The 14,558-nt window shown below is 36.1% G+C and overlaps 1 protein-coding gene across 1 annotated transcript; it reads left to right on the top strand.

Annotated features, from left to right (window-relative positions):
• Window positions 1-15: 15 nt before the first annotated feature.
• LOC100377265 (uncharacterized) lies at window positions 16-13,647 on the top strand. The gene is made up of 6 exons (XM_006814798.3): window positions 16-94; window positions 1,890-2,429; window positions 3,362-3,501; window positions 7,124-8,947; window positions 9,688-9,869; window positions 10,822-13,647. The coding sequence occupies exons 2-6, from the start codon at window positions 1,933-1,935 to the stop codon at window positions 10,948-10,950; spliced, it is 2,772 nt and encodes a 923-aa protein (XP_006814861.3). The 5' UTR covers window positions 16-94; window positions 1,890-1,932; the 3' UTR covers window positions 10,951-13,647.
• Window positions 13,648-14,558: the final 911 nt, after the last annotated feature.

Here is a 14,558-nt window from a genome sequence, read left to right as displayed (position 1 = left end):
CACAATCCTCTGCGTGAGCCAGGTTACTGAGGTCAAGTGACTTTTATTTTCGATGTATTCCCAGGTATTATCCTTAGGTATCCTGCAGTCTACGGTAAATACCATTTAGGAAATTATCTTGTTAGAACTTTTGTTTTTAAATTACTTCAAGCATAACTTTATGATTACCTAAATAATATTAAGTTTTTTTAATGGATCATGTATTAAACCAGTCATTCAAGTTTGCAAACCAAAATGTTAGCCTGACGAGGTCGCGTGAGTTGCGCTGCTCCAAACTCCAAACACGCCTGACAGAACGATGTAGTTTTTTACTTCCACCGACGATTTTTTGTCTGTACTATCAATCTCAGGAACGTCAGATAGTGACTGTCAGCTACCAAAGAGTAACCGTTCACAGTATAGTTTATTGTTTGTTGGCATAATGTGTGATAAGGTGCTGGAAAATTTCCGCCCAATATTTAAAATTATCTTGTTGAAAACAGTCTGTGATTCTTGCTTTGATTGACGGTGTTACCATGGCCACCAACATATGACATACACTATATATGGAAAATCGTGTTATTTTCGGGAAGATTCGATGTCATAGTGTCAACGCTTTCCTACCTTGTGTTATTATATGAGTAGTAGGGGAATGTACCGGCGACTAACTATGCCGATGAAGGCGGGTTGGCCAACCCTATCCCTGGTAACTTCCCACTTACCTGTATCTTGCGAGGTATAGCCCGAGTGAAAGGCACAGCAGTTCAGAGGAAGTTACCAATTACCCCGGACCTGCTTCTGGGCATCCGTGCTCAACTGGAGTTGACATGTCCTGCTGACATTGTTTTTTGGGCCATTTGTTTGATACTGTTTTTTGGACTCCTGCGGAAGTCCAACGTGCTCCCCACATCCATGTCACAGTTTGATGGCTCCCGTCATCTCAAGCGGGGGGATTTCTTGGTTTTCCCATGGGGTCTAGCAGTAGTCATTCGGTGGTCCAAAACGATACAGACCAAGGATCGTCAATTGCTTTTACCCCTCCCAGTGCTTAAGGGTCACCCCCTCTGCCCGGTATCAGCCATTGTCGTCACCTTCAGGGCTTCACCCTCGCCATCCACGGGCCCAGCGTTTGTCCTCCCCTGCAACCCTCCTAGGCCACGTCCTGTTCCATGCCCCTTGTTTGTGAAGCGTTTGTCATTGCTGTTGCGGCCATTGGTTCCGAATGCTGACCTCTATTCTACTCACAGTTTTCGCCGTGGGGGAGCCTCTTGGGCCCTTGACCGTGGTATCCCGGCTGAGTTGATTCGTCTGTTAGGCGACTGGAAAAGTGATGCTTTTCGTAGTTATCTGCACCCGTCACTCCCTCTCCGTCTACAGACGATCCAGGGGTTTGCTGCGGGCCTCCCTTCCGTTCGCCCCTAGGTTCCTACCCTACAAGTGTCTTGGGTCTTTGGGGACTTTAGTTTCATAGTGTTTTATAGTTTGTAGTTGTAATTTGCCAGTACCCTCCCAAGGTCAGCTACCTCATTTGCATTTGTATTTGCTCATTTGCATATCAATGGGAGGGGCTGGGTTTTATAGCTTATAGTGTTGTAGTTAAATAAATTCTACCCCCTATTGGATCCAAGACACTTGTGTGTGTGTTTCTTTCTGACAATCCCTGCCCCTTGCTGCCTGCTATGGTCAAACTGAATTTAATAGGGGAATGTACCGGCGACTAACTATGCCGATCCCAGGCTAACCAAAATGTCTGCAAAAATAAATCAAACAGAGCACTGTTGAAAAAAATTAGTAGCAGTAGATGAAGTCAAATTTAACAGATTTGAAATACATGGGTGTTTTCTTTTCTAACACAGTTTTTCTATTGTGATATTATGATAGAGGGACTGTGGTTCTTTTTACTATTTCAGTAGTTGTGTAGAAAGTTGTGTAACCTTCGAGCATAAGGGTAGTATGGCTTCACCTATAAAAGCACTGGAGGATAGGCCCCAGATTAGCCTGTGGAAGCGATTCCTCATTGAAATGTCCAAGGAATTAACAGTTGCTGAGCTGAACCAAGCCAAGTTTGCTGTCACTGAGAAAGCCATTGGCCAAGGAGGTTTTGAAGACATTAAAGATGCAGAAACATTCTTCAATACCCTTGAGACAAAGGGTTACATAGATGAGGATGACACTAGCTACTTGGAGGACATATTCAAAAGTATTGGTGTTATTCACGTTTTGACTGAGTTAGAACAGTATAAAAAGGAGAGACAAGAATACCGTAAACGTAGGCGGGAAATTGATAAGCGACCTGGAGCAGTGTTTATTGGACGAGAAGGTTATCTAGAAGTGATTATGAAAATATTAGATAAGTCATTAGAAACTATAACCTGTGTGTGCATATGTGGAATGGCTGGCATGGGTAAAACGGAATTGGCAATGGAGGTGTGTGCCAGGAAGGAATGCAGGTAATGTATAACCGGTACTAACATTTTACAATTTTTAAGAAGATCAGTCATCGGAAACTAATTAGATTTGTCATTGTTGTTTTAACCCAAAATTTTTGGGTTGGCTATTCAGTGTTTTAAAGTATTGAAAATTTCTTTAATTCCAACCCAACTAATTTAGAGGACTATTTAAACCCTGAATCATATGTTTATAGAGATAATACAAATGTAACAGGCTTTTTTCAAATTTTGTCAATGAAAGTTTATTATATAAATATATCTCAAAAACTGTTTGGATTATTTCTTGATTGCTGAAATTTTTTTCTCAAATTAACTTTTAGCCCCGCTGTCGACTTTGTCGAGCAGACCTTATTGTATGAGTGATCGTGCACCGTCTACATAAACTTTTAACTATTTGGATTGCTTTGACACTTGGCATATATGTACTTCGGGTAGGCCTTGCTTAGATTTGTTCATTTCATGTAGATATCTTTAATTCTCTAATTTTTGTGATTATTTTTGTAATTTTTGGTAAAAAGTGATATTTTTTACTCCTTGTTAAAAAACGCACATTTGATTGCTTTGATATTAATCATATAGATACCTCAGGTGGACTTCTCTCAGATTTCTTCATTTCATGATGGTGTTTTCAATTCTCTAATTTTGATGAATATTTTGTAATTTTTGGCAAAAAGTGTTATTTTTGACTTCTTGTTAAAAATCATATACCAGTAGGTCTGATTGCTTTGATATTATACATATAGATACTTCTGGTAGACCTCTTTCAGATTTGTTCATTTTGTGGTGATATCTTCAATTTCTTAATTGAAATGTGTTATCTCAGCCGAGAGGCTACTTGTTTGGAATTTAGTATATGCACACATTGCATTACAGAAACATTCCCTCCAAATTAAGTCTTTTGTTAGTTCTCACTTAATTTTCATTCTCCTCAGAGCGTATTATGTCAACTTACGAGAAGTTAAATCACCACGCGACATGATCCTTGAATTGTTAACTTCAGTCGGCAAGAACGTCACTATTGATAATGCACAGTTTAGCATAGTCAGAGATTGGTGTGTTTCATGCAAAATAGGTAATGGTACTGTTTTCAATATTCTAACTACCTAACTATATTGGTCAATTTACTTTTCAAAATATCATCATGTATAAGTTTTGTTACTCTTACGAGATTTATAATTCGGTCTCCGTTCGTCCTGAGTCATATTTGTGGATCAAATCTGTTCATTCTTTGCATGTGCCTAGTACTTTATCTGGGGCATATATTCACATGCATTGGTTTACTGATTCAATCCAAGACGGCTATCCAGCATCCATTTTGTTTTTTAAAGATGTGGTATCTTACATGTATGTATGCTTTGTCATTTTGTTTTCAAATTTAGTACATACATTATACATGTACATGTTAGGATACATGTCTATGACTAATCATTTCACGATTGAATCAAAGATGACCGACTGACAGCCATCTTGTTTTTTGAAAATGATGTATCGTGGACATGGTCATTTTCATTCAAATTTGTTATATACATTGTACATTTTAGATTACATGTCCATGACAATTTGTTATACAATAGGATCAAAAATGGCTGACTGGTGGCCATCTTGTTTTTTGACCATACTACTACATGTATATGTCCAAGGCTTTTGAACCATTTTTATTTATATTTGGCACATATAGGAATACATGCTCATGTCAGTTTGTCCCATATAATGAGATCAAAGGTCACCAACTGGCATCCTGCTTGACAATGTGGTATCTTTGAAAGGATTTGTCTGTTTTGGATCAAGTTGGATACAAACATGATACATGATGATTTGTTTCATATTTGAAACCGAAATGACCAACAGGCAGCCATCTTGTTTTTTCAGAATGTATCATTGACATGTTTTTTTTTTCTTCTTCATATTAAAAATGTGAGGATACTGTTCATGACAATTTGTTTTACACATTTGACTTCTTCAAAGCTGTAACTCTGAATACTTTCTAAATTTGGTATAGAGGCACCTTAAGTGAATGTCTCTCAAGAATAAATTTGTGTCATAATCACAAATGTTGGATTCTTCCTGCAATATATTAGCTCATACAACAGAGTTTGATTACGATCATAGGAAAACTGAAGCCCTAAAAACTGAAGCTCTAAATTTTACATTTTCAAATCATCACCAATAATGAAACTATTCATTACTTTGTTTTGTAGATCTTACGGGGTATTCAAAATTGCAGACTGGTGGCAATTTTGTTAATGCTTGAAAATGGCTAGCTGGATTGTAGACACATTGAGTGGAGTGACTGGTGGCAATCTTGTCTTTATGAATGATATACTGGCTAGAGCAACATTACATCATGGGATACATGAGCACATGCATTCATTTTGTGATCCGATACAAGATGCCAAATTGCAGCCACTTATCACTAAAAATTCATCATTCAAGTGTTTCTGACATTCCGGAACCAGATTTTGGTAATGTAATGGCAGATTACACCCAAACTTGTCCATGCATTGGATATTTTGGGACCTAGAGGCATGCAGATTTATTTTGCAGATCATTTTGCTTTTAGATGAATGCTGATACATGTGTCTGGACAACCACTCACAAACAAACATCGTGTCATTTACGTATACACATGTTTTGTGGCCCAATTGAAGATGGCCAAATAATATCTTTATCAGTCTAGTTCGGATTCACACTGTGGCTGACTGGTTTCAATTTTGTTTTCTATTGCATGATAGGGAATGTGTCCTTTTTACCTTGCTCGTACCATCAAAGATGGAAGGGAAAGGTATATAATAAGGGAAAAATTTTGTCCGGCGTTGTCGTCGTCGTCGTTGTCGTCGTCGTTAATAATTGTTATTGTGTGCATAATAACTTTACTAATTCTATTCCAAACTTTATCAAACTTGGTCACCTTATTCATCAGTATAAAGTCTTCCCTGAGTTTGAACAACAGATGTTCTGTATAAAAATATCATGCAAAAATTGAGAAAATCTGATAAAATATTTTGACTGTTTCTACTTGACTGATCACTGGTGATACACATCAAAGGTCACTGATCTCAGTGGAAATATGCATTGTTGTATGTGTTCAATGAAGCAAATGATTTATCTTGTAATAATATCCCTGGTAATGTATCTCAGAATCCCATACTGGGTTTCAAAACCAACTCATGGAGAGATTGCACAGTCTGATACACATTTGCAAACCTACCAATAAAATCTTTACAGAAAACAAGATGTCAGAAAATCAATATAAGCACTGCTATGAACTGGGTGCCAAACTTTGATCAAGATCTGAAGCTAATAGAAAATCTGTTTAGTCAAAAGTTATCAAATCAAAAACAATACATAAAAAATACATTAAAAGCAAAACATTTCATCCACATTTTAAAAAGAAAATTATTCTAAAATATATGTATTCTGTATTTGACAAACAGTTCATTCGACAAATGAAAACTCACAGGAATATGTTTCAGCTATTAGAACAGAATGATAGTTTTTATAATACTAGTTTAAAAACGCACTTCAGAGATTGCAGTGTTTGAAGATGTAGTTTCTCAGGAGGCAACAGTACTGTTGACTTCTCCCTCCACTGGACACCAACTATTTAAGTTGATTTGCATACAAAGCAGAGCTTGCAACATGATAGCTATTCATAAAGAGTGTTTTTTTTACTTTTCATATAATACAGTAGTCACACAATGAGGCAGTTCATATTTGTCTCAGTGAATCATTAATTTTTGACAGACACCTGTACAAAATACTTGGATAAAAGCCAGCTAAGATTTTATGTTATCTTGCATGCATGTTTTATGAATCTATTCACGTCTAAATGCAGCACTTTTTTTTTGCGATGAGGCATTTATTTTTATACTAAAATATCTGAATTAGTTTGAATAAAACTGGAAATTATGTCCCTTAAAATAATTAAACAGATAAGGCACCAATGTTTTTGTAAGATATTTACATCTTTAAAGGACATTCGGTAGACTGATTCCCCACTGTTGGTTCAACCCCAAAACTTGCTTGTACTGAAAATTAATTATGACAATGCATATTTATATTGAACAAAATATGTTAAAGGGAATTATATTATATAACAAAGGGCAAGGTCACCAGAGTTCAACTATGTTTTTACATGTTACAGAAATTTACCAAGATATCTCCTCTTAAAATGAACACAGACACAAATTGGTTAAAATTGGTAATATTAATATTCTGGTAATAAATATGCATTTTTAATGAACTTGTACAACATAATTTGTATGTTTGTTTGAAACATTGTAAATATAGCCAATTTTATAAATGTTGCACATTGAAATATGTTTAAAGGGCGGTAGTCGTCGCGCCACGCATGCGCAAGATATATGGGTCTCATATAAACAAAGATGGCGACTTTGACTGTTGTGCAGATCAACGAGTACAAACTGAGACGTTACCAAGCTTTAATAAGGTATTTTGTTAGGTGTTTAGAAGGTATCGAAGGAGTCACAAGTGGTAATTAGTGCTAGTCGCACCCAGGTCGAACCTCATACTTGTGATTTCCATTAGAAAAGCACATTGGATTGTGGAATGAGCGCAGTGAGACGACTACTGCCCTTCAATCAGCATATACACTTGAGTCATCTGGTTTTCATGCATGCTATTAATAGTACAGTTTATCTGACACACATTCTCATATGTACTGTATTTTTTAGATACAATATTGCTAATTGACAACGCTGATAACATATTGGAACCTGGAAGCTATACATGTGATGATTTCCACAATACCCTCTACGAATTACTTGAAGTGAAAAACAGTCGGTTGAAAGTAGTGATCACTTCGCGGTATGCTCTACGAGAAGCACGATTTGGTTCCCTTTCTTTCAAACAAGTTGAGTTAAAACCGTTCAAGGAGTACGAGTCTATTGCATTGCTGCAGAAATTAGCAGGTGCAGACAGAGTCCCTGATTCTGATGCAGCTGAGTTAGCCACATTGACGGGTAACATGCCATTAGCCCTGAGAATCATCGCTAGTCGTCTGGTTGATGGTGGTGTCACTGCACAGGAAATAATCATGCAACTTAATCCAGAGAAGGGCAGAACGATGAAAACACTGACATATAGATATCAACCTGTTGATCAGTGTTTACAGTATGTTTTCCAAGCATTGCCTGATGAGCTACAGCGTGCATGGTTGAAGCTTTCTGTTTTCCCAAGCACGTTAGACCAGGCTGCAGCTACAGGTGTGATAGGTACTGGGGATGAAGCCATGACCAAATTAGAAATCATTCAGCCACTTGTCAATCTATGGAAAGTTGTCAATTCTGAACCTACTGTTGAATTCCGGAATCTTCGCCTGCATAAAGTCGAGAAGTATAGTTTGCATCCTCTAGTGCGGTCTTTCCTTCATGAAATGGCAAAAGATGAGAACTTGCAGAACAGTTATGATCAAGGGCAGAGAAATTATGTTAATTACTATGATCAGTTGTTGTGCCAGAATGCATCCAAAGTTGAAACTGACTACCATTCCGTCATGCAGCTCGTGTTAAAAAATAACAGAACCAATCTTGATCACTACTTGAAATTGATGGTGAAGCTTGGCATAGTGCCAGAGATAGAGTCGAAAAAAGATCACAGAAAAAGAATGTCCATTACCCTCTTGTTTGAGCACTACCTAGGTCCTAACAGACGAATTGAGCTATTCCATAATTTTGCAGAAATTACAAAGAAGCAAGGGAAGCAGATTAAGTATTGCTTCATGAGGGCTCTAGAAGCAGACAGTTACATGCCACTAGCCCATGCTCATAAAGCACTGCAGATTTTACAAGAGCCATTCAAAATCTTAGCAGATCTTGCTTCAAAGGGTGAATCCAGCAGCAACTATGACCTCACCTTAGCAGCTTGCGAGTATGTACAAGGCAGATCTTTAGTTATGATTCGTGAAGTGCAGGATGGAATCAAGATGCTTAAAAAGTCACTGGAAACACGAAAAAAATTGCTGAAGAAACACACTTATGTTGCAAGGAATCTCAATGCAATTGGCCATTCTTATTTCTCTATTAAAGAGATTGATAAATCGCTGAAATACCACAAGCAAGCAGTGGAAGTCCTGTATAGTGTGGCTACCAAGGGAATTCATTTAGACATGCCAACATTCATACTAAATGTTGGTACATGCTATCACTGGATGGGAAACAAAGCACATGAGGATGGCAATAAAGAAGATGGTAATGATTTTTACAACAAAGCTCTTGCTGAGTATGACAAAGCTATTATTCTGGAGAAGGATATGAGGATCTATGGCTTTCCCAAAACTGCAGTTGTGCTCAAGAACAAGGCACTGACTTACACAGAGATGAAAGAATTCGATAAAGCACTGACCTTAGCAATGGAAGCAATGGAGATCAGAATGCAATACCTAGGCAAGGAACATCCAGATACAGCCAGAAGTGTCTATTTTGTTGGTTCTATTTATCTGAGTCAAGGTGATGTAGCCAGGAATAAAGCTGCCGAAAAGGAGAGTGCTGAAGAAAGAGGTATGTATCTGATGTGCATATTTATGAGCTGTGATCAGTCAGTCAAAAGGTTGATGGCCTTTAGGGCCTGCAGATCAAGGGCCTGCTTGAATGTTGTTGACCCAAAAAATATATGAACAAAACTAAAAATTGAAAGATGCTTGTCGTGTTGAATAGTATTTATCATTTTTTAAGTCATCAGAAAATTCAAAAAGCAGGCTTTTGATCTTGTCAGCCCTACTGTAAAGTTCTATGCCTCGAACCCAAGGGTCTGCCTTAGTTTCAAACACTGTGTACAATACAACCTGTTAAAGTTAGCAAACATGAATCTCCATGAATTTGGTGTACTTGAAAAGACAAAACCATCTTGTCTATATGTCTTGAATGCAGAATGTCTTTGTCAGCATTTGACTCAACAAGTTTGACTTCTGCAAATATAATTTGCCATAATACAACTTAAATTGTTATTCTCTCATGAAAAAATTATTTCCTGAAATATACATGACTTTTATTTATTTTGTTAATTGTCTCCTGTGTAAAGATTTTCCCATGATGCACTGAACGAAACAGTTGCACCTTTAGAAGCACAATGTGCTTACATTACTTGTATGTTTCTATGGAGAAAGTAAGTCATATTTTAATAATTCAGTGCACAATGCATGCATTTTTTGGTATGTGTGAAATGGTCTGATATGATTTAGTATGTGTTGAAATTATGTGTATTTGTAAATAGATGTGCTATTCCTTTTGCATGCCCACAGAGAAGAGTGACAGATTGTATAATATAGCTCACAACTATCTGAAACAAGCACTTGAAATTGAACTATCATTGGAGCCTCCCCGAAGAAGTATTGACTACGAAAACACTCAAAGTGACTTGAAGAAAGTGTTGAAATCTCTACAGCGTCATGCTGAGATAGATTCATATGAGGCAGTATTTTTGGTAAGTTGATAGGAAGTTGTCTGTTCTTCAATTTAAATCTACAGTGATGCCATTTATTTTTGCTATATATGTACAAAGCTATTAGCAGGTTATGTGTTAATATAGATGTCTGTTTGTGGTGCAATGGCTGAATAGTGTTAATGTGAGAAACGGTATATTATCCGGCGAATAATATCATCAATACTAAAAAAATGTTATTGATTGAAATATCAGAATACTGTTTTGTGAAATACATATAATTAGTATTTCAACAATTTCACTTCAGTTGACTGAATAAAAAGAGTATACAGCAGACATTTTGGCAAATAAAAGAAAAAGCCAAGCTTGAAAGTTCACCTCTCAAGTGATATGGTATATTGCCCATTTAGTACTCAGGCTCATTCTTTGAGTTTTTGTTCATCAACTTTATTGACACGTATTGACCAAAGTTTTTATGAATACTGTTGTAGGTAAATAAGTGAGTCTAAAAATTTGTTGATTCATGCATTTGTGAGGGTTACCTAAGAAATAAGATAACATAAAACTAAAAATCCACTATCCAGACTCTTTGTGAAGTCTTCAGTTATATATTGTGTTCTAAAATTCACCCCCCCTTCCAAATTCAGACAATTTATATCTTCTATATTTAGTCAGCTTAGTAGTTATGGCTTGATGTATAACCTAGTTTTTCAGACAATCAGTGCATTTATTGCGTCCACCAACACAGAATGTGTTTATTGTCTGTTATGTCAAACCCCACCCTAAGTTAGAGATCATCTGTCAAAAAAACTGCCAAAATCAGTTTGAAAATGAGGACTGTTAAAAGTTAATTTCACTACTTTTTACTTTATTTATAAACCTTATGCTATGATTGCTGTTGGTCATTGCCTCAATTTGCTTTTATGAAGATGTATAGATCACGTATGTTAATTGAAGAAGACTTGGTTTTCATGCATATGTCATTGTTCAACAGAAAGCTAACACTGAAAAAATCACAACTGGGAGTGATGGGCATGATGACAGTAGCAGCAGTAGTAACAGTGGTAGCAGTGAGAGTGACTCAGAAAAGGAGGACAATACCATGAAGCAGAAAGCGTCGTAGGAGCATAAATGGATATGGACGAAGTATTTTGTTGTTGTTGTTTTATTTCCCATTTTAAACAATGTGAAAAAAGTTGCAATGGGAAGTAAGTAAATAAATACCGGTAAATGTACAAGTATAAATAAATAAGTAAACAAATGAACAAACAAACAAATAAATAAATAAACAAACGAACAAAAGTAAATGTGTATAATATGGCTGGGAAGCAGAAATAGCTGTAGCGAAGCTAGTCGAGCCTGCTTCCCTGTGTTTACTGATAATGGTTGATTGCTTTTTTTTGCTGTGATTATATATATTTTTCTTCACAAAGAATGTATCATTTTTCAGGTACAAAGCTGTAGGTTTTTGATTGTTGCACTTTTGTTTGCAATTTTTTTAATGAAGTTCAGAACAGAGTCTTATAATTTGGTTTCCTTATGTCTGTAGTCATATTTCAGAACCCTCTATAACCTGATAATGTTTTGCATGTGCCTAGTACTTTATGTGGGACATATGCACATGCAGTAGTTTAATAGTGATTTGATTCAAGATTGCCTACTGGCAGCCATCTTTTTTTTTGAAAATGTGTTATCTTGGATAAGCATTTTGATCTATTGGGACTAAACATGTGCACGTGTGGGAATTGAGTCGACGCTGAAAACGCAAAGGCTCATGGGTGGACACTTGTTTTAAACAATGACACGCTATGACCATTTGATGGATGTGCAGGTGATGACTCCCCCGCTTTAAACTATCCTTATGGCACTCATGTAATTAAATTTTTCATGAAATACATGTCTGAAAGCTTGTGCTCGCTGATGCCCCTTGTACATGTAGCTTTAATATTTTTTTACACATTAGCTTTTAAGTGACTAAATCAAAGTAGAACAAAATTATGAAAAAAATCTGTTTTTTTTTTCTTTATCTCAATGTAAACATTTGCGTGGGTTACAAGCTGACCTGATGTATTAAATACATGTACATGTTTTTTTTTCACTGATTCTTTGGTTATATTTGTAAATGTTGCATTATTTTAGATTGAACTTAAAGCTGTATCATCTGCCAAATTTAATTTAAGTTTTTATCATATGAACCAAAGCATGAACCAAAATCAGTAGTTACGATTATGCATGTCAACCAGAATTATTTTTCTACTCCATGGCTGAATTGTATCTTACAACCTAAAATCCCAACATCCAGCATGTGTTCTAATAAACTTAGAATATAAGGGTCTAACAGACTTTTTCTCATGTTTTTGTGGAGCTTTTAGTTATCGTTGTTTTTGTAGGTGAGGGCCAATTCACTTGTATAATAGACTCCGCCCGTGACTCTGTGTTTATATACCATGTTGTTCTTTAACGTAAAATTTACCCTAGGATTTACAGTATTCACTCTATTAGAAGTGCATCTCCAATTGAAGCATATATCAACCAAAAATTGCATTTGTTGTATACTGAATCATTATTTGACCACACCATTGTAATTTTTGCAAAGACATGTAAGCGAATCATTGGTTGAAAATCAAGCATGTATTATGATAGTTGCTGAAAAGTCTTAAATTGCGGGTCTATGATCATAACTTGTCAAAGTTTAATCTTGTATACAATAAACACAGTTTCTGGTTTACATGTACTTCTGATAGTATAAATGCAGTATTTGCATTGAATTGTTGCATTTTGTATACTGCATTTCATACGTCGCCTACAAAACATATCTGATAACTTTAGATGATATGGAGTATTTATTCGTGTGCATAAATACTTTCATATCTGCAATATTAGTTCCATCAGGAAGTACCTAACTAATGCAACTACAAAACATTTAGTACATTTATTTGTAACATCAAGGATTGACCATAGAAACAGTCTCTTCTACGGCATTGCCAAGACAAATATTCACAAGCTTGTTCAAAATACAGCGGCATGCCTCATTACAAAGACTAGGAAATTTGACCATATCACTGAAGTTCTATACAACCTACACTGGCTTCCTGTTCAACAACACATTAATTTCAAGATCATGTTAATCGCGTTTTGTGCAATTCACAACACCCTGCCATCCTACATTTGCGAACTTGTTTCATCGTACAAACCCACCCGCAGTCTACACTCCACGTTCCAAAAACTAATACATGTACCAAATCTTTCGGTCATCAAGCCATTTGCAATGCTGCTCCTGCCTTATGGAATGAACTACCCCTACATATCAAACTCTCAGACAATATTGACATTTTTAAGAAGAAACTTAAAACTCATCTTTTTAGACAGACTTTTGAAACTCAGTAGTTTTTATTTTGTTTGTTTATAATTTTATTTCTTTTATATTGTTAAGCGCCTATAAACATTTAATTTTGGATTTATGGCGCTATATAAATGCATACTTATTATTATTATTACATTTATAGTATACCAGTTCAATTTAGTAATGGGCGTCATATCAGTCTGTTGTTCTCACAAATGTATTTAGTAGATTAAAATTACAATGGGACACAAGACACATGATGCTAATGAGATGCATATTACAATGGCAAGGATTGGTAGCTTTAATGCTGCTAATATTAAAACTGCTTCTCAACCAATTATATGTTGCTCAATCTCTGATATAACTGCATTTACCTTCATTTTAATGGTATAAAAATATTGTGTAATGTATAGATTTATGGGTGAATGACCCATGTAAATGTAAAATTTTGGCAAATAAAGCAACATATTTAGTAAATCTGTTTTTGAATGTTTTTAACTTACAAAGTCCATGCCAGGCTCATTTGATTAACGATACAAATAATTTCATTGAATAAAGAGTTTTCACCTCTATAGACTTAACAATAGCGCCACCACAGTTTGTAATGAGAAAGGTTTGTGAAGTTAGGAGAACTATTATAATGATCACGATGCTTTGCCCAACACATGAAAGCTTCTGACAAATTTAATTGAAGTGAAACAACCAACAAACTGGTGAATTCTCTACTGTCAATACACCTTGAAGAAAAAAACAGCCCTTGTATTTAATCTGTGTTTCATATTCGCTACTCCAATGTACGTGCAGATATATGGGATCCAAAGTCATTGGGGGGGGGGGGTGCCTGAAGGGTTTAGGGGTTATAATTATGCTCAGTCCTGCCAAAATTAGAAAATGATATTTAATGGTATGTAAAATTCACGAATGAAAAGACAATTCCACTAATTAAACTGTGCACGCAGTGTGTGATTGGCGCCCTCAGCGGGCGTAGTCGTTTATACTGTTTCATGTAGTTACAGCAAATAAACATGTCCGTGCAAGTAGAAGTGATCCATCTCGTCCAAGTATCCAGATTGTCAATACGATGTTTACTTTGACGAGGTTTTTGCCAAAAAGACCGACCTTCAGATATAGCCAAATAGCCAGTCCATCAAACACACTAACGTGAATGGGGACAAATACAACAGATACCACATTGACTATAAACCGTGCTCACCCACCTCTTTAGGTTGTCTTTGTGGTTAATTGGCGTCCATATCCATTATCGGCGGTGTAGTAACCTTTAATTTTTTTTATTTTGTCACTGTCTTTAACCGACACCACTTTCTTTAACAGTAACTGCACGACCAAAAAGATAACACTAATAATCCACAATTAAAACATTCTCCACA

Source organism: Saccoglossus kowalevskii, chromosome 1 (genome assembly GCF_978046115.1).
Source record: "Saccoglossus kowalevskii chromosome 1, keSacKowa6.1, whole genome shotgun sequence".
Taxonomy (NCBI): domain Eukaryota; kingdom Metazoa; phylum Hemichordata; class Enteropneusta; family Harrimaniidae; genus Saccoglossus; species Saccoglossus kowalevskii.
Note: the sequence above shows the minus strand (reverse complement) of the source record. Positions and strands in the feature narration are given on the sequence as shown.